This window comes from Mustelus asterias, chromosome 9, assembly GCF_964213995.1.
Source record: "Mustelus asterias chromosome 9, sMusAst1.hap1.1, whole genome shotgun sequence".
NCBI classification, from domain to species: Eukaryota; Metazoa; Chordata; class Chondrichthyes; order Carcharhiniformes; family Triakidae; genus Mustelus; species Mustelus asterias.
In genome coordinates this window covers 74,118,501-74,144,846 of record NC_135809.1, presented here as the reverse complement: position 1 = coordinate 74,144,846, position 26,346 = coordinate 74,118,501, and the positions used below count along the sequence as shown (strand labels likewise).

Sequence of the window (26,346 nt, the reverse complement as noted above, 5' to 3'; positions counted from 1 at the left end):
AGTGCGTAGGAATGTGTCAGTGTGTGTGGACACTGAAGAGGAAGGCTGAAGGATCAGAGTGCTGGGACAGTGACAGGTTTCAGTCCAGTGTCAATGCCGATGATGTGGATGGCAGTGAGAGTGGCTTGGTGCCTGTTGACATGCCTCTCATTCAGTGTGACTCCGTGCACGGCACACAGGCTGAGGAATGGTGAAGGTGAGTACGCTGATACTCAGCTCTGAGTTTTATCCGGTTACTGTTCACTCCTTTTGTCACCTTTCCTTCTCTTTTCAATGTTATTCCCTTGAAAAGGGCTCTCCTGTCACCTCTTATGTTCCTCCTCACTTGGTTTCTCTTCTGTTTTAGTGGGATGACTGCCAGTCTCCTGGGCTCAGGAAATTCCTGACTCTGCACTCCAGCTGGTGCCTGGAAGTAGATGTGAAGTGGTTCAGGATGGTGCTCAAACACTGCCAGATTGCAGTTCAGAGAGAGAGTCCCCCACATACATGGCAAATACTGCCAAGCTTTAATGATAGAACTTACCATTGAATTGGGATGTGGGAGCTGTGTTTGCAGGGTGGGTTTGGATGAGGGAGCTGTGTTTGCAGGGTGAATTGGGATGTGGGAGCTGTGTTTGCAGGGTGTATTGGGATGTGAGAGCTGTGTTTGCAGGGTGGGTTTGGATGAGGGAGCTGTGTTTGCAGGGTGTATTGGGATGTGGGAGCTGTGTTTGCAGGGTGTATTGGGATGTGGGAGCTGTGTTTGCAGGGTGTATTGGGATGTGGGAGCTGTGTTTGCAGGGTGTATTGGGATGTGGGAGCTGTGTTTGCAGGGTGGGTTTGGATGAGGGAGCTGTGTTTGCAGGGTGTGTTGGGATGAGGGAGCTGTGTTTGCAGGGTGTATTGGGATGTGGGAGCTGTGTTTGCAGGGTGAATTGGGATGTGAGAGCTGTTTGCAGGGTGTATTGGATGTGGGAGCTGTGTTTGCAGGGTGGGTTTGGATGAGGGAGCTGTTTGCAGGGTGTATTGGGATGTGGGAGCTGTGTTTGCAGGGTGTAGTGTAGCCTCCACTGACTTGTGGAGCTGTACTTTACATATTGCACAGGGTCTTCACACAGCCCCACACTGTATCAATAAACAGATATCGGAGCTAACAACCACACATGCACACTCCCATTGGATGGAGGCAGATTCCAGTGTCTGTGCCAAGGGAAAGTCCCAGAAAATAGCTTCAGGTCAGGAACTTGACATCATCTCGCCCTCCTCCAGCTTTTCACTGAAAAGATTCCGAGCGCTGAAGGAAATACCTTAGATTTGGTTCAAAACAACGCAAGTGATTAAGAAGCAAAGACGAGTCTTTTTAATCATGGTTTCCTTCTTTCCCATTATCACATGTCTTTCAGGCTGTGTCTGCACCCACTCAACTCACTGAAGTGAGTGCTCACCAAGGAAGCTGGCAAGAACTGGCGTGACTTTGCTCAGTTTGACTGAGGAGCTGCAGCCATGGCCAGGGGTGAGGCAGCTGTTCAAAGCACTTCTCTCAGACAGCAGCTGTCACTGCTTGCAAATTGATTGCCAACTTGACAATCTTCACCATAGCATGACAGAGGCTTCCAGCTCCACCTTCAACCTCTGCTGAGGTTCAAGGGCAAAGGCCACCAGCACCAGCTGCCTTCCCCTCAGCCGCCTGCCTCTCCACAGGGTCATTGACATCCAACTGGATGAAGGAGAGGTCCCCCGCCCCCTCCCCCATCATAGGGACTACATTCAGAGAGAGGATCCGCTCTCACCACCTGTCTGGGCACCAATGGCTCAGGAGCTCGCTGCTGGCATCTGCAATTTCCTGCAACAAGTGGAGCAGGTGGGCACACATTGTCAATGGCCAACACCGTGCCCGTCACTGGAAGGCCAGTTGTATGCAATCACGCTTCTTCCCCCCCTGCTCCCACGCCATGGGCCTGTGAATATGATCAAATAATGTTCTCACGTTCTCACATTTCCTGCAAAGAGAGTATATCGACAGGTGCGGCAGCGGGTAGTGGCTGGTATGGAGGAATGGGCAACATCTGTGGAGAGTGAAGGGGTAAGAAGGTGAAGGTTGGCTGCTCAGATGGAGGTGTGAGGTGGAGAGAGAGGATTGAGGGCCGTTGTGAGGTGTGTTGTTCTGAGGGAGTGATAGGAAAATGCATCTGTTAACATTATGTCACTGGCCTTTCCTATCTTTGAGGTTGTTCTGGTTCACTCTCTCTTGGTGGCAGGTGTACACTTCCTCAGTCATTCCCATCCATGTCCATTTGCTCAGACAGTTTATCTTCTTCCTCGCTGCAATTCCTCAGGTTATTCCCAGGCAGAGTCAGTGATCCCGAGGCAACTTCAGGCTGGTGTTTTAGTGATGATGTGGAGATGCTGGCGTTGGACTGGGGTAAACACAGTAAGAAGTCTCACAACACCAGGTTAAAGTCCAACAGGTTTATTTGGTAGCAAAAGCCACTAGCTTTCGGAGCGCTGCTCCTTCATCAGGTAAGTGGGAGTTCTGTTCACAAACAGGGCATATAAAGACACAGCTCAATTTACAAAATAATGGTTGGAATGCGAGTCTTTACAGGTAATCAAGTCTTAAAGGTACAGACAATGTGAGTGGAGAGAGGGTTAAGCACAGGTTAAAGAGATGTGTATTGTCTCCAGCCGGGACAGTTAGTGAGATTTTGCAAGCTCAGGCAAGTCGTGGGGGTTACAGATAGTGTGACATGAGCCCAAGATCCCGGTTGAGGCTGTCCTCGTGTGTGCGGAACTTGGCTATCAGTCTCTGCTCAGCGACTCTGCGTTGTCATGTGTCATGAAGGCCGCCTTGGAGAACGCTTACCCAAAGATCAGAGGCTGAATGCCCGTGACTGCTGAAGTGTTCCCCAACAGGAAGAGAACACTCCTGCCTGGTGATTGTTGAGCGGTGTTCATTCATCCGTTGTCGTAGCGTCTGCATGGTTTCCCCAATGTACCATGTCTCAGGACATCCTTTCCTGCAGCGTATCAGGTAGACAACATTGGCCGAGTTGCAAGAGTATATACTGTGTACCTGGTGGATGGTGTTCTCACGTGAGATGATGGCATCCGTGTCGATGATCTGGCACGTCTTGCAGAGGTTGCTGTGGCAGGACTATGTGGTGTCGTGGTCATGGTTCTCCTGAAGGCTGGGTAGTTTGCTGCGGACAATGGTCTGTTTGAGGTTGTGCGGTTGTTTGAAGGCAAGGAGTGGGGGTGTGGGGATGGCCTTGGCGAGATGTTCGTCTTCATCAATGACATGCTGAAGGCTCCGGAGAAGTGTCGTAGCTTCTCCGCTCCCGGGAAGTACTGGACGACGAAGGGTACTCTGTCCACCGTGTCCCGTATTTGTCTTCTGAGGAGGTCGGTGCGGTTTTTTGCTGTGGCGCGTCGGAACTGTCGATCGATGAGTCGAGTGCCATATCCTGTTCTGATGAGGGCATCTTTCAGCGTCTGGAGGTGTCTGTTGCGATCCTTCTCATCTGAGCAGATCCTGTGTATACGGAGGGCTTGTCTGTAGGGGATGGCTTCTTTAACGTGTTTAAGGTGGAAGCTGGAGAAGTGGAGCATCGTGAAGTTATCCGTGGGCTTGCGGTACAGTGAAGTGCTGAGGTGACCGTCCTTGATGGAGATGCGTGTGTCCAAGAATGCAACCGATTCTGGAGAGTAGTCCGTGGTGAGTCTGATGGTGGGATGGAACTTGTTGATGTCATTATATAGTTGTTTCAGTGATTGTTCACCATGAGTCCAAAGGAAGAAAATGTCATCAATATATCTAGTGCATAGCATCGGTTGAAGGTCCTGTGCGGCGAAGAGGTCTTGTTCGAACCTGAAGATGTTGGCATATTGAGGTGCGAATTTGGTCCCCATGGTTGTTCCGTGGAGACTGGCAGTTGTCGGCCTTGAGTACTGGGGCAGTTGCAGCAATGCCATCGTCATGGGGATGCTGATGTAGAGTGCTGAGACATCCATTGTGACGAGGTTCAACTGCTGCATGTGTGCTGAGTTTCTGTCGGAAGTCCGTAGTGTCGCGACAAAAGCTGGGGGTTCTTTGTACAATGGGTTTCAGGATGCCCTCGACGTAGCCGGAGAGGTTCTCGCACAGGGTCCCATTGCCCAATACGATTGGACGGCTGGGTGTGTTTGCCTTGTGTATCTTTGGGAGGCAGTAGAGATCTCCAACGTGGGGAGTACGTGGGATGAGAGCACGGAGAGTGCTCTGAAGGTCTGGATCAAAAGTCTTGATCAGTCTGTTGAGATGATGGGTGTGTTCTTTGGTTGGATCTGCGGGTAACTGTCTGTAGTGTTCCTTATTGTTCAGTTGTCGGTACACTTCTTTGCAGTAATCCGTTCTGTTCAGTATGCACTCCTCGTCACAATGGATGTCTCGGCACTCTACACCAGCATCCCCCATGACGATGGCATTGCTGCAACTGCCTCAGTACTCAACACCGACAACTGCCAGTCTCCAGATGCAATTTTACAACTCATCCGCTTCATCCTGGACACAAAGTCTTCACCTTCAACATCCAGTTCTTCATCTAGACACACGGAACAGCCATGGGGACCAAATTCGCACCTCAATCTGCCAACATCTTCATGCACAGGTTCGAACAAGATCTATTCACCCCACAGGACCTTCAACCGATGCTATACATTAGATACATCGATGACATCCACCAGGTACACGGTACATACACTTGCAACGTTGTCTACCTGATACGCTGCAGGAAAGGATGTCCCGAGGCATGGTACATTGGAGAGACTATGCAGATGCTACGACAGCGGATGAATGAACACCGCTCAACAATCACCAGGCAAGAGCGTTCTCTTCCTGTTGGGGCACACATCAGTGGTCACAGGCATTCGGCCTCTGATCTTTGGGTAAGTGTTCTCCAAGGCGGCCTTCACGACACACGACCACGCAAAGTCGCTGAGCAGAGACTGATAGCCAAGTTCCGCACACATGAGGACGGCCTTAATCGGGATCTTGGGTTCATGTCACACTATCTGTAACCCCCACGACTTGCCTGGGCTTGCAAAATCTCACTAACTGTCCTGGCTGGAGACAATACACATCTCTTTAACCTGTGCTCAACCCTCTCTCCACTCAGATTGTCTGTACCTTTAAGACTTGATTACCTGTAAAGACTCGCATTCCAACCATTATTTTGTAAATTGAGTTTGTGTCTTTATATGCCCTGTTTGTGAACACAACTCCCACTTACCTGACGAAGGAGCAGTGCTCCGAAAGCTTGTGGCTTTTGCTACCAAATAAACCTATTGGACTTTAACCTGGTGTTGTGAGACTTCTTACTGGTGTTTTCACCCAGCTCTTGCTGCAGGGATGATGATGGAGCGTGGCTCCAGAAGCTGGAACCTCTGGTGGGCCGAACGCTGAGACATGTTGGAGAAAGTGGCAATGAAAGCTGCCTCTGGGAGCCCTATCCAATTAAAACTGCAATGGGCAGTCCTGTGAGCTGGGAGAGCCAATCCTAGTGCCCGAGGGGCTGGCAGCCTCACCAGGAGAGCTGGGCACTGCCAATGTAGGTGTGAGAACAGGAGGGCACCTGGAGGTGGAGCCAACCTCCAAGTACAGTCGGTAGTTTCTACATAACAAGAGGCCCTGGGCATTGTGGAGCTTACCCCAAAACACCCTGGGGGCTGCAGCCATCACCCTCTGCCAACCATGGCTGTGGGGTCCGGGGTATAATGAGGTACTTATTGGCTGCCTCTGGGACACCTCCTCTATCCATAGAGTGGGCTGCAGCCTCAGTGAAGGATGGTGAGGATTTATTTATCAGCGAGGGCACTGGCATCAGGAATAGTCCAGTATCTATTAACTCCCACTTTCATTGATCTAACTGGCAAGCCGCCTCTGTCACCAGCTACCCTCCCTCCCCTCTAAACAACCTCCAAGACAATATACCAGAGCACAAACAAGCCAGCAGGAAAGCACAGAATTGCTTGCACACTCCTACTCTCATCCCAATGGCACGGTGGTTAGCACTGCTGCCTCACAACATACAGGGACTTGGGTTCAATTCCCGGCTTGGGTCATTGTCTGTGTGGAGTTTGCACATTCTCATTGTGTCTGTGTGAGTTTCCTCCGGGTGCTCCGGTTTCTTCCTACAGTCAAAAGATGTGCAGTTTGGGTGAATTGGCCATGCTAAACCCTCCCTCAGTGTAACCAAACAGGCGCCCCCAGAGTCTGGCGACTCGGGGATTTTCACAATAACTTCATTGCAGTGTGAATGTAGCCTACTTGCAACTAATAAATAAACTTCCAATGAAAATTCCCACCGAAATGATCAGCCCACGTCAACCATGTCAGAATTTCTCCAATTAGAAGTCGAACGGACACGAACTGGTGGGAGAGCCCAGAGACAGGGTCTATGTCTGTGTGTGTGAGCAAGGTCTGTGTGTGTGGGCAAGGTGTATGTGTGTGTGTGTGTGTGTGTGTGTGTGCAAGGTGTATGTGTGTGTGTATGTGTGTGTGGGCAAGGTGGGTGGGTGGTGGGCATCTAGGGTATGTGTGTGTATGGTGAGGGTCTAGGGTATGTGTGTGGGGTGTTGTGGGGGTCTAGGATATGTGTTTGGGGTGTTATGAGGGTCTAGGGTATTTGTAGGGGGTGTTGTGAGGGTCTTGGGTGTGCGTGTGTGGGTTGTTGTGAGGGTCTAGGGTATTTGTTGGGGGTGTTGTGAGGGTCTAGGGTGTGTGTGTGGGGTGTTGTGAGGGTCTAGGGAGTGTGTGTGGGGTGTTGTGAGGGTCTAGGGTGTGTGTGTGGGGTGTTGTAAGGGTCTAGGGTATGTGTGTGGGGTGTTGTGTGGGTCTAGGGTGTGTGTGTGGGGTGTTGTAAGGGTCTAGGGTGTGTGTGTGGGGTGTTGTGCGGGTCTAGGGTGTGTGTGTGGGGTGTTGTAAGGGTCTAGAGTTTGTGTGTGGGGTGTTGTGAGGGTCTAGGGTTTGTGTGTGGGGTGTTGTGAGGGTCTAGGGTGTGTGTGTGGGGTGTTGTGAGGGTCTAGGGTGTGTGTGTGGGGTGTTGTGAGGGTCTAGGGTTTGTGTGTGGGGTGTTGTGAGGGTCTAGGGTGTGTGTTTGGGGTGTTGTGAGGGTCTAGGGTGTATGTGTGGGGTGTTGTGAGGGTCTAGGGTGTGTGTGTGGGGTGTTGTGAGGGTCTAGGATATGTGTGTGGGGTGTTGTGAGGGTCTTGGGTATTTGTGGGGGGTGTTGTGAGGGTCTAGGGCATGTGTGTGGGGTGTTGTGAGGGTCTAGGATATGTGTGTGGGGTGTTGTGAGGGTCTTGGGTATTTGTGGGGGGTGTTGTGAGGGTCTAGGGTTTGTGTGTGGGGTGTTGTGAGGGTCTTGGGTATTTGTGGGGGGTGTTGTGAGGGTCTAGGATTTGTGTGTGGGGTGTTGTGAGGGTCTAGGGTTTGTGTGTGGGGGGTGTTGTGAGGGTCTAGGGCATGTGTGTGGGGTGTTGTGAGGGTCTAGGGTTTGTGTGTGGGGGGTGTTGTGAGGGTCTAGGGTTTGTGTGTGGGGGGTGTTGTGAGGGTCTAGGGTGTGTGTGTGGGGTGTTGTAAGGGTCTAGGGTATTTGTGTGGGGTGTTGTGAGGGTCTAGGGTGTGTGTGTGGGGTGTTGTGAGGGTCTAGGGTGTGTGTGTGGGGTGTTGTGAGGGTCTAGGGTTTGTGTGTGGGGTGTTGTGAGGGTCTAGGGTGTGTGTTTGGGGTGTTGTGAGGGTCTAGGGTGTATGTGTGGGGTGTTGTGAGGGTCTAGGGTGTGTGTGTGGGGTGTTGTGAGGGTCTAGGATATGTGTGTGGGGTGTTGTGAGGGTCTTGGGTATTTGTGGGGGGTGTTGTGAGGGTCTAGGGTGTGTGTGTGGGGTGTTGTGAGGGTCTAGGGTTTGTGTGTGGGGGGTGTTGTGAGGGTCTAGGGCATGTGTGTGGGGTGTTGTGAGGGTCTAGGGTGTGTGTGGGGGGTGTTGTGAGGGTCTAGGGTGTGTGTGGGGTGTTGTGAGGGTCTAGGGTGTGTGTGTGGGGTGTTGTGAGGGTCTAGGGTATTTGTGTGGGGTGTTGTGAGGGTCTAGGGTATTTGTGGGGGCTGTTGTGAGGGTCCAGGGTTTGTGTGTGGGGTGTTGTGAGGGTCTAGGGTATTTGTGTGGGGTGTTGTGAGGGTCTAGGGTATTTGTGTGGGGTGTTGTGAGGGTCTAGGGTGTGTGTGTGGGGTGTTGTGAGGGTCTCGGGTATTTGTGGGGGGTGTTGTGAGGGTCTAGGGTATTTGTGGGGGGTGTTGTGAGGGTCTAGGGTGTGTGTGTGGGGTGTTGTGAGGGTCTAGGGTATTTGTGGGGGGTGTTGTGAGGGTCTAGGGTATTTGTGGGGGGTGTTGTGAGGGTCTAGGGTGTGTGTGTGGGGTGTTGTGGGGGTCTAGGGTATTTGTGGGGGGTGTTGTGAGGGTCTAGGGTATTTGTGGGGGGTGTTGTGAGGGTCTAGGGTGTGTGTGTGGGGTGTTGTGGGGGTCTAGGGTATTTGTGGGGGGTGTTGTGAGGGTCTAGGTTATTTGTGGGGGGTGTTGTGAGGGTCTAGGTTATTTGTGGGGGGTGTTGTGAGGGTCTAGGTTATTTGTGGGGGGTGTTGTGAGGGTCTAGGTTATTTGTGGGGGCTGTTGTGAGGGTCCAGGGTTTGTGTGTGGGGTGTTGTGAGGGTCTAGGGTATTTGTGTGGGGTGTTGTGAGGGTCCAGGGTTTGTGTGTGGGGTGTTGTGAGGGTCTAGGGTATTTGTGGGGGGTGTTGTGAGGGTCTAGGGTATTTGTGGGGGCTGTTGTGAGGGTCCAGGGTTTGTGTGTGGGGTGTTGTGAGGGTCTAGGGTATGTGTGGGGGGTGTTGTGAGGGTCTAGGGTGTGTGTGTAGGGTGTTGTGAGGGTCTAGGGTATTTGTGGGGGGTGTTGTGAGGGTCTAGGGTTTTTGTGGGGGCTGTTGTGAGGGTCCAGGGTTTGTGTGTGGGGTGTTGTGAGGGTCTTGGGTATTTGTGGGGGGTGTTGTGAGGGTCTAGGGTGTGTGTGTGTGGGGTGTTGTGAGGGTCTAGGGTATTTGTGGGGGGTGTTGTGAGGGTCTAGGGTATTTGTGTGGGGTGTTGTGAGGGTCTAGGGTATTTGTGGGGGGTGTTGTGAGGGTCTAGGGTATTTGTGGGGGGTGTTGTGAGGGTCTAGGGTGTGTGTGTGGGGTGTTGTGGGGGTCTAGGGCATTTGTGGGGGGTGTGTTGCGGGGTTTGAGTCGAATATTATGCTAACGAGTTGTTATTTGCTTGTAGATCTGTCCTGGGGAGATCAGTCTGAGCAACCAATTGTGTTCCATCATGATATCAGCGACACCTTCCTGATGTATGAGGTAATACTGCTCGAAGCAGCATCACATGTTCAAACAGGCTTACACATGTAGACAGGACCCTGGGAGGGGGCGGTGCACATACACACTGCTTTAGGGTCAATATCCAAAGCAGCCTATCAGGCATGGAGACCATCCCGATTGACAGGCCTTTCAACCAATGATTGTTGATGCTCTGAACAGCTGCAACCATTGGTCACACACACACACACACACACAGTCTGGCCTGGATGTGACTCTAGACCCACAGCAATGTGATTGACAATGAAATGGCTGAGCAAGCCACTGTGTTGTATCAAACTTCTAGAACACCAATAAAAAGGAATTAAACTGGATGGACTACCTGGAAACGATAATGATAAACCCTGCCCTGTCGACCCTGCAAAGTCCTCCTCACTAACACATTGGGGTTTGTGCTGAAATCGGGAGAGCTGTCTCACACTAGTCACACTCATGGAATCATACCTTATAGATAATGTCCAGGCATCACCGGCAGGACAAACCCAGCAGAAGTGGGGGCACAGTGGTATAGAGTCAGGAGGGAGTTGCCCTGGGAGTCCTCAACATCGACTCTGGACCCCATAAAGTCTCATGGCACCAGGTCAAACACAGGCAAGGAAACCACGTCATCAACAGCACTATCAAGCGGCACTTAGCCAGCAATAATCTGCTCAGTGACGCTCAGTTTGAGTTCCACCAGGGTCACTCAGCTGCTGACCTCATTACAGCCTTGGTCCAAGCATGGACCAAAGAGTGGAATACCAGAGGTGTGGTGAGAGTGACAGCCCTTGACACCAAGGCAGCATTTGACCAAGTGTAGCATCAAGGAACGCTAGCGAAACTGAAATCAATGGGAATCAGGGGAAAACTCTCCAATGGCTGCAGTCATACCTGGCATAGAGGAAGATGGTTGTGGTGGTTGGAGGTCAATCATCTCAGCTCCAGGACATCTCTGCAGGAGTTCCTCAGGGTAGTGCCCTCAGCCAGACCATCTTCAGCTGCTTCATCAATGACCTTCCTTCCATCATAAGGTCAGAAGTGGGGATGTTCGTTGATGATTGCACAATGTTCAGCACCATTCGCGACTCCTCAGATACTGAAGCAGTTCATGTACAAATATAGCAAGACCTGGACAATATCCAGGCTTGGGCTGACAGCTGGCAAGTAACATTTGTGCCACACAAATGCCAGACAATGACCATCTCCAACAAGAGAGGATCTAACAATCTAACAAACATTTAATGGCATGGCCATCATTTAATCCCCCACTTTCACCAGTTTGGGGGTTACCACTGACCAGAAACTGAACTGGACTAGCTATATAAATACTGTGGCTATCAGAGCAGGTCAAAGACTAGGAATCCTGTGGTGAGTAACTCACCTCCTGACTCTTTAAAACTTGTTCACCATCTACAAGGCACAAGTCAGGAGTGTGATCGAATATTCTCCACTTGCCTGGATGAGTGCAACTCCAACAACACTGGAGAATCTCAATACCATCCAGGACAAAGCAGCCTGCTTGATTGGCATCCCTTCCACAAACATTCAATCCCTCCACCGCTGATGAGCAATGGCGCCGTGGGTACCATCTACTAGATGCACTGCAGGAACTTACTAAAGCTCCTAGGCAGCATCTTCCAAACCCATGACCGTTACCATCTAGAATGACAAGAGCAGCAAATATCTGGGAACATCACTGCCTGGAGACCCCCCTCTAAGTCACTCACCATCCTGACTTGGAAATATATCATCATTACTTCACTGTCACTAGGTCAAAATCCTGGAACTCCCTCCTTAACATCTCCGTACACTACATGGACAACTGTGGTTCAATAAGGCAGCTCACCTTCTTCATCTCAAGGGCAATTAGGGATGGGCAATAAATGTTGGCCTAGCCAGCGATACCAACATCCATAAATGAATAAAAAGCACACACATACACACACATGGACACATATACGGGTAGACAGGCAGATGCACTCCCACAGCCAACCCCCTGGCCCAATGAGAAAGGAGATAAGAGGTAATGATGATTCTGGGGATGTGCATGTACCAAATGTCATTTGGACAACATTTAGCAAACAGAAATCATTGAATCATACGGTTTTGATGAGTTATGGAAAAATGCTAGCAGCAACCTGGAGTCAACATACATAACTGAAGGAGGGCCAATCTCAGTGAGTTATGAATGGAGCATGCTAAAGATAATTGGAATTAAAGAATGGTCAGCAAAACAGGGTGAACTGACAGGTTGCCTGGAAGGAGGAGATGCTGATGTCAAATCAAAGTATGTTTCAAAGGGGAAAGATAAGATAAATAAAAACAGAGCTTGCTCAATGGGGAATGAGATAGAAAGAAGCAGAAACACGGTGAATATAAGAACATAAGAACATAAGAAATAGGAGCAGGAGTAGGCCATCTGGCCCTTCGAGCCTGCCCTGCCATTCAACAAGATCATGGCTGATCTGAAGCGAATCAGTTCCACTTACCCGCCTGCTCCCCATATCCCCTAATTCCCTTATCGATCAGAATTCTATCTACCCGTGATTTAAACATATTCAACGAGGTAGCCTCCACCACTTCAATGGGCAGAGAATTCCAGAGATTCACTACCCTCTGAGAGAAGAAGTTCCCCCTCAACTCTGTTCTGAACCGGCCCCCCCTTATTTTGAGGCTGTGCCCTCTAGTTCTGGTTTCCCTTCTAAGTGGAAAGAATCTCTCCACCTCTACCCTATCCAGCCCCTTCATTATCTTATATGTCTCTATAAGATCACCCCTCATCCTTCTAAACTCCAACGAGTACAGACCCAATCTGTTTAATCTCTCCTCATAAGCTACACGCCTCATCTCCGGTATCAACCTGGTGAACCTTCTCTGCACTCCCTCCAAGGCCAATATATCCTTTCGCAAATAAGGGGACCAAAACTACACACAGTACTCCAGTTGCGGCCTCAGCAGTGCCTTGTACAGTTGCAGCAAGACCTCCCTGCTTTTATATTCTATCCCCCTCGCGATAAAGGCCAACATTCCATTCGCCTTCTTGATCACCTGCTGCACCTGCAGACTGAGTTTTTGCGATTCGTGCACAAGGACCCCCAGGTCCCTCTGCACAGTCGCACGATGTAATTTTTCTCCATTTAAATAATATTCCAATTTACTATTATTTCTTCCAAAGTGGATAACCTCACATTTGCTAACGTTATATTCCATCTGCCAGATCCTCGCCCACTCGCTCAGCCTATCCAAATCTCTCTGCAGACTTTCCGCGTCCTCCACGCAATTTGCTTTCCCACTCACCTTCGTGTCATCAGCAAACTTGAATACCCTAGATTCAGTTCCCTCCTCCAGATCATCTATGTAAATGGTAAACAATTGAGGCCCCAGCACCGATCCCTGCGGCACGCCACTAGTCACCAACTGCCAACCAGAAAAGCACCCATTTATCTCAACTCTCTGCTTCCTGTTAGATAGCCAATCCCCAATCCACGCCAACACCTTACCCCTAACTCCGTGTACCCCAATCTTCTGCAGCAACCTTTTGTGAAGCACCTTATCGAACGTCTTCTGGAAATCTAAAAACACCACATCCACCGGTTCCCCTCTGTCAACCGCACTAGTGACATCTTCATAAAAGTCCAGTAGATTCGTCAAACACGACTTTCCCTTCATGAATCCATGCTGCGTCTGCTTGATCAAACCATTCTTATTCAGGTGCTATGTTATTTCCTCTTTAATAATGGACTCTAGCATCTTCCCAACTACGGACGTTAAGCTAACCGGCCTGTAGTTATGACAGAGTTCAGTTAATGATTCGCGTGAAAAGCAGGTTGAATATAAAAAGTTCTGAGGGAGGAGAAAAGGATAGTAAGAGGGTCAAAAAGAGAATATGAGAAGAGACGGACAGCTCAGATAAACAGAAATCCAAATGTCTTCTGCATTGTAATCCCGAACACTAATTGATGCATTTATGGGCTCACCCAGACACACACCCCTCTCGCCCACCCCCTTGCTGACACAGAAATGCACACACCCGCACACAAACACCCCTGCCACACACCCCTGCCACACACACTCCCCCTCACCCACACGGATATGGGCACACACCCTCGCCTGCTCACACATCCTCACCCACACCTACACACAGTCACATTTGCACCCTCACAGGCATACACAGAGACAAAGATGTTCTATAAGTATATCAGTGGGACGAGGATAACCAGGGAAAGAGTTGGAACAAAGAGAGAAAACTGTGGGTGAAGGCAGAGGACAGTGGGACAGTGTTGAATGAATACTTCACATCCATCTTCACTCAAGAGAATAAGAATGAAGATATGGAATTCAGGGAAAGAGACTGCAGGATTCTTGAGCAAACTGACATAGGGAAGGACAAGATATTGGAGGTGTTGACAGGCTTAAAAGTGGACAAGTCTCCAGGTCCAGATGAATTGCCTCCCAGGCTGCTGTGGGAGGCAAGGATAGAGATCATAGATCATAGAAACCCTACAGTGCAGAAGGAGGCCATTCGGCCCATCGAGTCTGCCCCGACCACAATCCCACCCAGGCCCTACCCCATATCCCTACATATTTTACTCGCTAATCCCTCTAATCTACGCATCCCAGGACACTAAGGGGCAATTTTAGCATGGCCAATCAACCTAACCCGCACATCTTTGGACTGTGGGAGGAAACTGGAGCACCCGGAGGAAACCCACGCAGACACAAGGAGAATGTGCAAACTCCACACAGACAGTGACCCAAGCTGGGAATCGAACCCAGGCCCCTGGAGCTGTGAAGCAGCAGTGCTAATCACTGTGCCACCATGCCGCCCAGAGATTGCAGGGACTCTGACCCAAATTTCTAATTCCACTCAGTGAACTGGAGAATAGGTAATATGGTTCTGCTATTTAAGAAAGGTTGTAGAGAGAAGGCAGGGAACTATAGACCAGTGAGCCTGACATCAATGGTAAGGAAACTATTGGAGAAAATTCTGAAGGAGAGCATCTATCTCCATTTGGAGAGGCAAGGTTTGATCAGAGATAGTCAGCATGGCTTTTCAGAGTGAGGTTATGCCTAATAAATTTGATTAAATTTTTTGAGAAGGTGACCATGTGTGTAGATAAGGGTAGTGCAGTTGATGTAATTTATATAGATTTCAACAAAGCCTTTGACAAGGCCCCACTTAGGAGACCTCTGTAGAAGGGGAATGCAAATGGGATACAGGGTAATTTGATAAAGTGAATTCAAAATTGGCTCAGTTGTAGGATGATGTGGAGATGTCGGCGTTGGACTGGGGTAAACACAGTAAGAAGTCTCACAACACCAGGTTAAAGTCCAACAGGTTTATTTGGTACCACAAGCCACTAGCCTTTGGAGTGCTGCCCCTTCATCAGGTGAGTGGGAGTTCTGTTCACAAACAGGGCATATAAAGACACAAACTCAATTTACAAAATAATGTTGGAATGCGAGTCTTTACAGGTAATCAAGTCTTAAAGGTACAGACAACGTGAGTGGAGAGAGGGTTAAGCACAGGTTAAAGAGATGTGTATTGTCTCCAGCCAGGACAGTTAGTGAGATTTTGCAAGCCCAGGCAAGTCGTGGGGGTTACAGATAGTGTGACATGAACCCAAGATCCCGGTTGAGGCTGTCCTCATGTGTGCGGAACTTGGCTATCAGTCTCTGCTCAGCGACTCTGTGTTGTAGTGTGTCGTGAAGGCCGCCTTGGAGAACGCTTACCTGAAGATCAGAGGCCGAATGCCCGTGACCGCTGAAGTGTTCCCCAATAGGAAGAGAACACTCTTGCCTGGTGATTGTCGAGCGGTGTTCATTCATCCGTTGCCGTAGCATCTGCATGGTCTCCCCAATGTACCATGTCTCGGGACATCCTTTCCTGCAGCGTATCAGGTAGACAACATTGGCCGAGTTGCAAGAGTATGTACCGTGTACCTGGTGGATGGTTTCTCATGTGAGATGATGGCATCCGTGTCGATGATCCGGCATGTCTTGCAAAGGTTGCTGTGGCAGTCGTGGTCACTGTTCTCCTGAAGGCTGGGTAGTTTGCTGTGGACAATGGTCTGTTTGAGGTTGTGCAGTTGTTTGAAGGCAAGAAGTGGGGATGTTGGTGAGAGGCCTTGGTGAGATGTTCGTCTTCATCAATGACATGTTGAAGGCTCCGGAGAAGATGTCGTAGCTTCTCCGCTCCGAGGAAGTACTGGACGACGAAGGGTACTCTGTCCTCCGTGTCATGTGTTTGTCTTCTGAGGAGGTTGGTGCGGTTTTTCACTGTGGGGCATCGGAACTGTCGAGCGCCATATCCTGTTCTTATGAGGGCATCTTTCAGCATCTGGACGTGTCTGTTGCGATCCTCCTCATCCGAGCAGATCCTGTGTATACGGAGGGCTTGTCCGTAGGGGATGGCTTCTTTTACGTGTTTAGGGTGGAAGCTGGAGAAGTGGAGCATCGTGAGGTTATCCATGGGCTTGCGGTACAGTGAAGAGCTGAGGTGACCGTCCTTGATAGTGATGCGTGTGTCCAAGAATGCAACCGATTCTGGAGAGTAGTCCATGGTGAGTCTGACGGTGGGATGGAACTTGTTGATGTCGTCATATAGTTGTTTCAGTGATTGTTCACCATGACTCCAAAGGAAGAAAATGTCATCGATGTATCTAGTGTATAGCATCGGTGCGGTGAAGAGGTCTTGTTCGAACCTGTGCATGAAGATGTTGGCATATTGAGGTGCGAATTTGGTCCCCATGGCTGTTCCATGTGTCTGGATGAAGAACTGGTTGCTGAAGGTGAAGACATTGTGGTCCAGGATGAAGCGGATGAGTTGTAAAATTGCATCTGAAGATTGGCAGTTGTCGGCATTGAGTACTGAGGCAGTTGCAGCAATGCCATCGCCGTGGGGGATGCTGGTGTAGAGTGCCGAGACATCCATTGTGACGAGGAGTGCTCCTGGTTCAACTGCTCCATGTGTGCTGAGTTTCTGTAGGAAGTCTGTAGTGTCGCGACAAAAGCTGGGGGTTCTTTGTACAATGGGTTTCAGGTTGCCCCTCGACGTAGCCGGAGAGGTTCTCGCACAGGGTCCTATTGCCCAATACGATGGGACGGCCGGGTGTGTTTGCCTTGTGTATCTTCAGGAGGCAGTAGAGATCTCCAACACGGGGAGTACGTGGGATGAGAGCATGGAGGGTGCTCTGAAGTCCGGATCAAAGGTCTTGATCAGTCTGTTGAGTTGACGGATGTGTTCTTTGGTTGGATCTGCGGGTAACTGTCTGTAGTGTTCCTTATTGTTCAGTTGTCGGTACACTTCTTTGCAGTAATCCGTTCTGTTCAGTATGACGATGGCCCCTCCTTTGTCTTCTGGTTTGATGACAATGTTGCAGTTGGTCTTGAGAGCGTGGATGGCGTTGCATTGTGCTTGCGTGATGTTCGGGGCTATCTTGTGAGTGCGGCTGATGAATTTGGTGTTGATGCACCTCCTGATGGCTTGGGCATACATGTCAAGTCGAGGGCAGCGGCCTTCCGGAGGAGTCCAATTCGACTCTTTCCTCTTCGGTTGCTGCACCGCGGATCTCTCTTTCGGCTGTTCCGGTTCATTGGCTGTCTCATTGTGTTCGCTGTTGGCCTCCTGGGGTTTGTGGAAGAATTCCAAGTGGAGAGGATCTCCAAGAAGATCGTGCATATCGACACAGACATCAAGTTTCTACGAAGATGCAAGAAAGCAGACAAGATACCGAAAGGACCACAGATCACGAACCCACTCAGGTTAACCTACAACACAGACTACGCTGAGAGACTTTGCCGTCGCAACTCTCTCACACTTGTCAACCACCTCATACACCAACTCTACAGCAAACGCCGCAACCTGGAAACCAAGATAGAGTCTCAACTTACGCTCAGGACGCAGACCAGCTGCGAAACTCTGCCAAGCAGATGAGACAAAGGAACTACGCCATCTACATACACACCAAGAACAGGAAGCTTGAGAAACTTGGCATCACCACCAGCAGCAACCAAGCTCCCCCGGTACCAGAGTAGAAAACAGTACCACTGCAGGGAAGTCCATTGTCAACTTGTCGGACTACACACTTCAAGCAGATGAAATCGAAGTTCTCAGCTGAGGGCTCAATTTCTGCCCCACCACCAAAATAGACCCCATCAGTCTCGCAGCGGACACAAGAGGAATTCATCAGGCGAATGAGGCTGCGGGGGTTCTTCCACAAACCCCAAGAGGCCAACAGCGAACACAATGAGACAGCCAATGAACCGGAACAGCAGACAGAGAGATCCGCAGTGCATCCGAAGAGGAAAGAGTCGAATTGGACTCATACTGGAAGGCCGCTGCCCTCGACTTGACATATATGCCCAAGCCGTCAGGAGGTGCGTCAACACCAGATTCATCAGCCGCACTCACAAGACAGCACCGAACATCATCCAAGCACAACGTAACGCCATCCACGCTCTCAAGACCAACTGCAACATTGTCATCAAACCAGCAGACAAAGGAGGGGCCATTGTCATACTGAACAGAACGGATTACTGCAAAGAAGTGTACCGACAACTGAACAACGAGGAACACTACAGACAGTTACCCACAGATCCGACCAAAGAACACACCCGTCAACTCAACAGACTGATCAAGACCTTTGATCCGGACCTTCAGAGCACCCTCCGTGCTCTCATCCCACGTACTCCCCGCATTGGAGATCTCTACTGCCTCCCGAAGATAAACAAGGCAAACACCGCCGGCCGTCCCATCGTATCGGGCAATGGGACCCTGTGTGAGAACCTCTCCGGCTATGTCGAGGGCATCCTGAAACCCATTGTACAAACAACCCCCAGCTTTTGTCGTGACGCTACGGACTTCCTACAGAAACTCAACACACATGGAGCAGTTGAACCAGGAGCACTCCTCGTCACAATGGATGTCTCGGCACTCTACACCAGCATCCCCAACGACGATGGCATTGCTGCAACCGCCTCAGTACTCAATGCCAACAGCTGCCAGATCTCCAGATGCAATTTTACAACTCATCTGCTTCATCCTGGACCACAATGTCTTCACCTTCAATCAACCAGTTCTTCGTCCAGACACACGGAACAGCCATGGGGACCAGATTCGCACCTCAATATGCCAACATCTTCATGCACAGGTTCAAACAAGACCTCTTCACCGCACAGGACCTTCAACCGATGCTCTACACTATATTAATGACATTTTCTTCCTTTGGACTCATGGTGAACAATCACTGAAACAACTATATGATGACATCAACAAGTTCCATCCCACCACCAGACTCACCATGGACTACTCTCCGGAATCGGTTGCATTCTTGGACACACGCATCTCCATTAAGGACGGTCACCTCAGCACCTCACTGTACCGCAAGCCCACGGATATTCTCACGATGCTCCACCTCTCCAGCTTCCACATGGAACACGTTAAAGAAGCCATCCCCTACGGACAAGCCCTCCGAATACACAGGATCTGCTCAGATGAGGAGGATCGCAACAGACACCTCCAGATGCTGAAAGATGCCCTCATAAGGACAGGATATAACGCTCGACACATCGATCGACAGTTCCGACGTGCCACAGCAAAAAACCGCACTGACCTCCTCAAAAGACAAACACAGGACACGGCGGACAGAGTACCCTTCGTCGTCCAGTACTTCCCCGGAGCGGAGAAGCTACGACATCTTCTCCAGAGCCTTCAACATGTCATTGATGAAGACGAACATCTCGCCAAGGCCATCCCCACACCCCCACTTCTTGCCTTCAAACAACCGCACAACCTCAAACAGACCATTGTCCGCAGCAAACTACCCAGCCTTCAGGGGAACAGTGACCACGACACCACACAACCCTGCCACAGCAACCTCTGCAAGACGTGCCGGATCATCGACACGGATGCCATCATCTCACATGAGAACACCATCCACCAGGTGCACAGTACATCGACTTGCAACTCGGCCAACCTGATACGCTGCAGGAAAGGATGTCCTGAGGCATGGTACATTGGGGAGGCCACGCAGACGCTACGCCAACGGATGAATGAACACCGCTCGACAATCACCAGGCAAGAGTGTTCTCTTTCTATTGGGGAACACTTCAGCGGTCACGGGCATTCAGCCTCTGATCTTCGGGTAAGCATTCTCCAAGGCGGCCTTCACAACACACGACAGCGCAGAGTCGCTGAGCAGAAACTGATAGCCAAGTTCCGCACACATGAGGACGGCCTCAACCGGGATCTTGAGTTCATGTCACACTATCTGTAACCCCCACGACTTGCCTAGGCTTGCAAAATCTCACTAACTGTCCTGGCTGGAGACAATACACATCTCTTTAACCTGTGCTTAACCCTCTCGCCACTCACATTGTCTGCACCTGTAAAGACTTGATTACATGTTCAGACTCGCATTCCAACCATTATCTTGTAATTGAGTTTGTGTCAATATATGCCCTGTTTGTCAACACAACTCCTCACTCACCTGAAGAAGGAGTAACACCCCGAAAGCATGTGCTACCAAATAAACCTGTTGGACTTTAACCTGGTGTTGTGAGACTTCTTACTTTGTCAATCGAGACATAGATTACAAAAGCAGACAAGTCATGTTAGTGCTATATAGAACTTTGGTGAGGCCACAGCTGGAATATTTGTAGACCCATGACCCCATGTATTTATCCTAGCTAGACCCCCTGACACTAAGGGGCAATATGGCATTGCCAATCCACCTAACCCGCACACATCTTTGGACTATGGGAGGAAACACACGCAGACACGGAGAGAACATACAGCCTCTGCACAGACAGTGACCCAAGCCAGGAATCAAACCTGGGTCCCTGGCGCTTTGAGGCAGCAGTGCTAACCACTGTGTAGTTCTGGTCAGCACATTATAGGAAGGGTGTGAACGCACTGGAGGGAGTGCAGAGGAGATTCACAGGATGCAACCTGGGATGAAACATTTAAATTAAGAGTGAGCGGCATGGTGGCACAGTGGTTAGCATTGCTGCCTCACAGCACCAGGTACCCAGGTTCGATTCCCGGCTTGGGTCACTGTCTGTGTGGAGTCTGCACATTCTCCTCGCAGAGGGACCTGGGTGTCCTTGTGCAGGAATCTCAAGGAGTTGGTTTGCAGGTGCAGCAGGTAATTAAGAAGGCAAATGGAATTTTGTCCTTCATTACTAGAGGGATGGAGTTTAAAAACAGCGAGGTTATGTTGCAGCTGTATAAGGTGCTGGTGAGGCCACACCTGGAGTACTGTGTACAGTTTTGGTCTCCTTACTTGAGAAAGGATATACTGGCACTGGAGGGGGTGCAGAGGAGATTCACTCGGTTGATTCCAGAATTGAGAGGGTTGGCTTATGAGGAGAGTCTGAGTAGACTGGGGCTATACTCATTGGAATTCAGAAGAATGAGGGGAGATCTTATAGAAACATATAAGATTATGAAGGGAATAAATAAGATAGAAGCAGGGAAGTTGTTTCCACTGGAGGGTGAAACTAGAACTAGGGGGCATAGCCTCAAAATAAGGGGAAGCAGATTTAGGACTGAGTTGAGGAGGAACTTCTTCACACAAAGGGTTGTGAATCTGTGGAATTTCCTGCCCAGTGAAGCAGTTGAGGCTACCTCATTGAATGTTTTTAAGGCAAGGATAGATACATTTTTGAACAGTAAAGGAACTAAGGGTGATGGTGAGCGGGCGGGTAAGTGGAGCTGAGTCCACGAAAAACTCAGCCATGATCTTATTGAATGACGGAGCAGGCTCGAGGGGCCAGATGACCTACTCCTGCTCCTAGTTCTTATGTTCTTATGTTCTTGTGTTCTTATGTTCTTATGTCTGTGTGCATTTCCTCCAGATGCTCCGGTTTCCTCCCATGATCCAAAGATGTGCGGGTTAGACGGATTGGCAATGCCATATTGCCCCTTAGTGTCAGGGGTTTAGCTAGGGTAAATACATTAAAAGTTATTGTGAAAATTATGGGGATAGGGCCTGGTGGGATTGTGGTCGGTGCAGATTCAATGGGCCAAATGGCCTCCTTCTGCTCTGTATGATTCTGTAATTCTATGATTCTATGAACACACACACACTCAAAAATACACACACATTCACATGCAATCACACAGAGATACTAGAAACACACGCACACAGAGACACACACACACTCACACAGAGACACACACACACTCACACAGAGACACTAGGCACCACATGTACGTGCATGCACACCCACACATCTACTTTCCGGTTATTAAAGGACAGAAATCTGTCTCCAGTGCAATGATGATTTTGTGTTGGTCTGTGTATCTGTGTGTTTTTTGCTAAGCTGTTTCCTTGGTTCCTTCTCTATTTCTATTTTCAGCCCCACGTTCTGTTTATTGAATGGAAAAATTCAATCCTGTTTGTCAGCAGCTTCCAGATGGCTCTTTCAGTTTCTCAAAGTCAGGCCAGATCTTGGGGTCATGCTGTTTTCTTGTACATGAGGCTGTACAAACATCTGTCAAAGCCTGTTGATGTTTGCATGGCAGGGTGAGTTAGTGTGCTCCGTGTACACTCTGTGTATGAGACTCACGATGTGGAGATGGGATATGTGGGTGTGGATATGAGACTCACAGCAGCTGCCGTCTCACAATTTGCCCAGATAGCTGGCAGTGGTGTGGGTGAATGCCCTGGTAATGGGAGAGTGTGCCACTCTCAGCTCTGATCAATGGCAAAGGGAGCTGTGGAGAATTTGGAACTAATATTGCTGGCCTTCCTGTTGATGTTCAGTATTCCTGTAACTGTCTAGCCAGCAATAAAAACAGCTGTCATGCTGGACCCAATCTGCAAGTTTGGCTGATTACTGAGAGCAGTTCCTGTGCCATTGCCTTTGACACCAGCATTATGTTGTTGGACAAAGCAAAGGAACTCAGTGTAAAACCAACAGAGATAAAGCAGCTCCCAGCAAGTTCCCAGCCGACTCGATGAGAGCAGCTCACGCATCTAACCACAGATTGAGCAAATGTATGTGCTTGTCAGAGAGAATACTCAAGACAAAAGCTATTATGAGGAAGAGAGAATTGTGAGGAGGCAACATAGCAAATTAAATCTGGATTCAGACTCGGGGCTGAGTTAGTGACAGGGCCTGATTTTACCAAAACTAAATCGCGGTAAAGTTGGGTGTCGGGCCTATACCGCGATCTGCACCCGATTCCGAGCAGATCGCAGCTTTACCGACACCCGATTCGGGCGCAGGTCCGGCGCGCGCCCGAATCGGGCGGCCCGACGATTTAAATGCATCTGCATGCATTTAAATCGACTTAATGAACCGCGCTCCCAACTCTACCGCCAAATCCCACTTTACCGTCTTCTGGCCCGATCCGCGTCCGTGCTGCTACCGACCTGCCGAATAAAAGTCTGAAGTCGCCGCTGCAGCCTCCGAAGAGCGGGGTCAGAGACTGCAACAGCTCTCTGACCCAGGTCATCCTCTGGTCGGGGCGGGAGGGGGCTGGGAGGAGGAGAGGGTGTGACGTCTCATCCCCTGGGGGGGGGCTTGTGACGTATCATCCCCTGGGGGGGCGGGGGGAGAGGAGAGGGGGTGTGACCGATCATCCCCTGGGTGGGAGGAGAGGGGGTGTGACGTCTCATCCTCTGGTCGGGGGGGGTTCCGCTGCGTGTCTGCGGCCGATCCCTCCTGGCACCATCACTGGGACACTACCAGTCACAGATTACTCTTCCCTGTAGGTGTGAGAGAGTGGGAGAGATGGCTGTGGCTGGTAGTGTACCAGTGATGGTGCCAGGAGGGATCGGCCACAGACAGGCAGCGAAACCCCCCCCCGACCAGAGGATGAGAGGTCACACCCCCTCTCCACCCCCCCCCCCCCCCCCCACAAGGGGATGATCGCTCACACCCCCCCCCCCCTACACCCCCGACCAGAAGATGACCGTCAGAGAGCCGCTCTCTCTGCTTTCTGCTTTTTTTTTCGCGCCCGGGTGCGCTGTCAGATTTTTTTCGAACAGCACATGCGCAGTTCAGAGCTCCGATCGGTCCACCAGCGCTAAGCTCCGCAGACAGCGCAGATCGGGCCAGAGCCAGCAAAACGCGTATGTGCGCACTGGAAAGAGGATTCCAGACACGGATCTATTTGACGCCCAGATCTGGCACCTTGACTCAAAATGGTAAAATTCCCCCCACAGTGTTAGGGCCTGGGGCTGAGTTACTGACAGTGTTCAGGCACGCGGGTGAGTTAGTGACAGTGTTCAGGCCCGGGGCTGAGTTAGTGACAGTGTTCAGGCCCGGGGCTGAGTTAGTGACAGTGTTCAGGCCCGGGGCTGAGTTAGTCACAGTGTTCAGGCCCGGGGCTGAGTTAGTCACAGTGTTCAGGCCCGGGGCTGAGTTAGTCACAGTGTTCAGGCCCGGGGCTGAGTTAGTCACAGTGTTCAGGCCCGGGGCTGAGTTAGTGACAGTGTTCAGGCCCGGGGCTGAGTTAGTGACAGTATTCAGGCCCGGGGCTGAGTTAGTGACAGCGTTCGGGCCCGGGGCTGAGTTAGTCACAGTATTCGGGCCCGGGGCTGAGTTAGTCACAGTGTTCAGGCCCGGGGCTGAGTTAGTCACAGTGTTCAGGCCTGGGGCTGAGCTAGTCACAGTGTTCAGGCCCGGGGCTGAGCTAGTCACAGTGTTCAGGCCCGGGGCTGAGTTAGTCACAGTGTTCAGGCCCGGGGCTGAGTTAGTGACAGTGTTCAGGCCCGGGGCTGAGTTAGTCACAGTGTTCAGGCCCGGGGCTGAGCTAGTCACAGTGTTCAGGCCCGGGGCTGAGTTAGTCACAGTGTTCAGGCCCGGGGCTGAGTTAGTCACAGTGTTCAGACCCGGGGCTGAGCTAGTGACAGTGTTCAGGCCCATGGCTGAGTTACTGACACTCTTCAGACTCGGGGCTGTGTTAATGACAGTGTTCAGGCCCGGGGCTGAGTTAGTCACAGTGTTCGGGCCCGGGGCTGAGTTAGTGACAGTGTTCGGGCCCGGGGCTGAGTTAGTGACAGTGTTCAGGCCCGGGGCTGAGTTAGTGACAGTGTTCGGGCCCGGGGCTGAGTTAGTCACAGTGTTCAGGCCCGGGGCTGAGTTAGTCACAGTGTTCGGGCCCATGGCTGAGTTACTGACAGGGTTCGGGCCTGGGGCTGAGTTAGTGACAGTGTTCGGACCCGGGGCTGAGTTAGTGACAGGGTTCGCGCCTGGGGCTGAGTTAGTGACAGTGTTCGGGCCCGGGGCTGAGTTAGTGACAGTGTTCGGGCCTGGGGCCGAGTTAATGGCAGTTTTCTGGCCCGGGGCTGAACACTGTCAGTAACGCAGCCCCGGTGCTGGGTCACTGAGGGTCGAGAGCTTTAGTTTTTAGGTGTCCAGATCACCTAACAACCTGTCTTGGTCCCCCCCATGCCGGCACTATAGTTAAGAAAGCTCACCAATGCCTCTACTTTCTCAGACAACTAAGGAAATTTGGCATGTCAACTATGACCCTCACCTACAGATGCACCATAGAAAGCATTCTTTCTAGTTGTATCACAGCTTGGTGTGGCTCCTGCTCTGCCCAAGACCGCAAGAAAGTACAAAAGGTCGTGAATGTAGCCCAATCCATCACGCAAACCAGCCTCAGCAAAGCAGCCAGCATAATTAAGGACCCCACACACCCTGGACATTCTCTCTTCCACCTTCTTCCTTCGAGAAAATGATACAAAAGTCTGAGGTCACGTACCAACCGCCTCAACAACAGCTTCTTCCCTGCTGCTGTCAGACTTTTGAATGGACCTACCTTACATTAAGTTGATCTGTCTCTACACCCTAGCTATAACTGTAACACTACATTCTGCACTCTCTCCTTTCCTTCTCTATGAATAGTATGCTTTGTCTGTATAGTGCGCAAGAAACAATACTTTTCACTGTATGTTAATACATGTGACAATAACAAATCAAATTACTGACAATGTTCAGGTCCAGGGCTGAATTATTCCCAATATACAGGCTGTATTGATTGGAGTCAAGATGTGATGGGGTGGGGACGCTCATCTTGCCACCTTCTGGAACAATCTATATAATTGACGTATCTGAAGCGAAAGCAGAGGACACATTATTCAATCCATTGAGTGGTGGTGTCATTAATAGTCCTGTTTTTTTTTTCAGTTCTTGGCAGGAGGCTTGACAATTGATGAGAAGAACATTGTAACTCTGAATGATGAGGAATTATCATCAATGCGTTCAGCTAAAGTTTTCCACAGCATTATGAACACTCGCATCCCAAAGACCCCAGATAGCATTCAGAAAAGGCTCAATGATCTGCCAAGCTCCGGAGAGACCTTTGAAATGGATACCTTTGAACAACTGCTGCTGGCCTCAGTCTATACAGCACATCGGGCCTGGCAGAGTGATCTGACTGAGAGACAGGCATGGGGAAACCTGTTCTGCCAGTTGCTGGCTGCTGTAACCCACGATTTGTCCGGGAAGGTGGTTACGTGTTAAACTCTCACACAATATTGCACCAAGCCGGTGACTTCCTCTCTCTAATCATTCAGATTCAAAACCACTTCAAAAAGGACATGAATCACTGAAACTTTGCTCTCTAGTATGATGGGATTTCCCAATCCAAGCCCAGCCTTTCCAGATTCTCAAATCCTGATGGTTGACTGCTGTTTCTTTCAGAACAAGTTGACACAAAGCATTGTTCCACACAGCAGAGACTGAGGGCATTTCTGTCTCCATATGAGGATTTGTTATGTTTTCCCAATACAACTACATGTCACCAATCCTTTGGCCTAGACTCACAATTATTTATTTACTCTAGCAAAGATAAACATTTCGCTCATTCAAACAGCATTTCGGGCACGGTCTCTGAGTGAGGAAACAAAGAACAAAGAACAATACAGCACAGGAACAGGCCCTTCGGCCCTCCAAGCCCGCGCCGCTCCCCGGTCCAGGATTGAATCCTG

General features: G+C 50.4%; 1 protein-coding gene across 2 annotated transcripts; it reads left to right on the top strand.

The window, feature by feature from the left end:
- On the top strand, positions 1-26,268 carry LOC144498752 (protein FAM180A). Of its 2 annotated transcripts, XM_078220376.1 has the most exons (4): positions 4-196; positions 9,321-9,397; positions 21,758-21,924; positions 25,544-26,268. In XM_078220376.1, the coding sequence occupies exons 1-4, from the start codon at positions 94-96 to the stop codon at positions 25,560-25,562; spliced, it is 366 nt and encodes a 121-aa protein (XP_078076502.1). In that variant the 5' UTR covers positions 4-93; the 3' UTR covers positions 25,563-26,268. The 2 variants fall into 2 exon arrangements, with proteins under 2 accessions (XP_078076501.1, XP_078076502.1); XM_078220375.1 differs by lacking the exon at positions 21,758-21,924 and having other exon boundaries at positions 1-196.
- Positions 26,269-26,346: the final 78 nt, after the last annotated feature.

Excerpts from the sequence above, each read along its gene's own strand:
- LOC144498752 (XM_078220375.1), top strand. The coding sequence starts at position 94 with ATGCCGATGATGTGGATGGCAGTGAGAGTGGCTTGGTGCCTGTTGACA. Across the intron at positions 197-9,320 it reads CAGGCTGAGGAATGGTGAAG|ATCTGTCCTGGGGAGATCAG; the intron begins GTGAGTACGCTG and ends ATTTGCTTGTAG. Across the intron at positions 9,398-25,543 it reads ACACCTTCCTGATGTATGAG|TTCTTGGCAGGAGGCTTGAC; the intron begins GTAATACTGCTC and ends TTTTTTTTTCAG.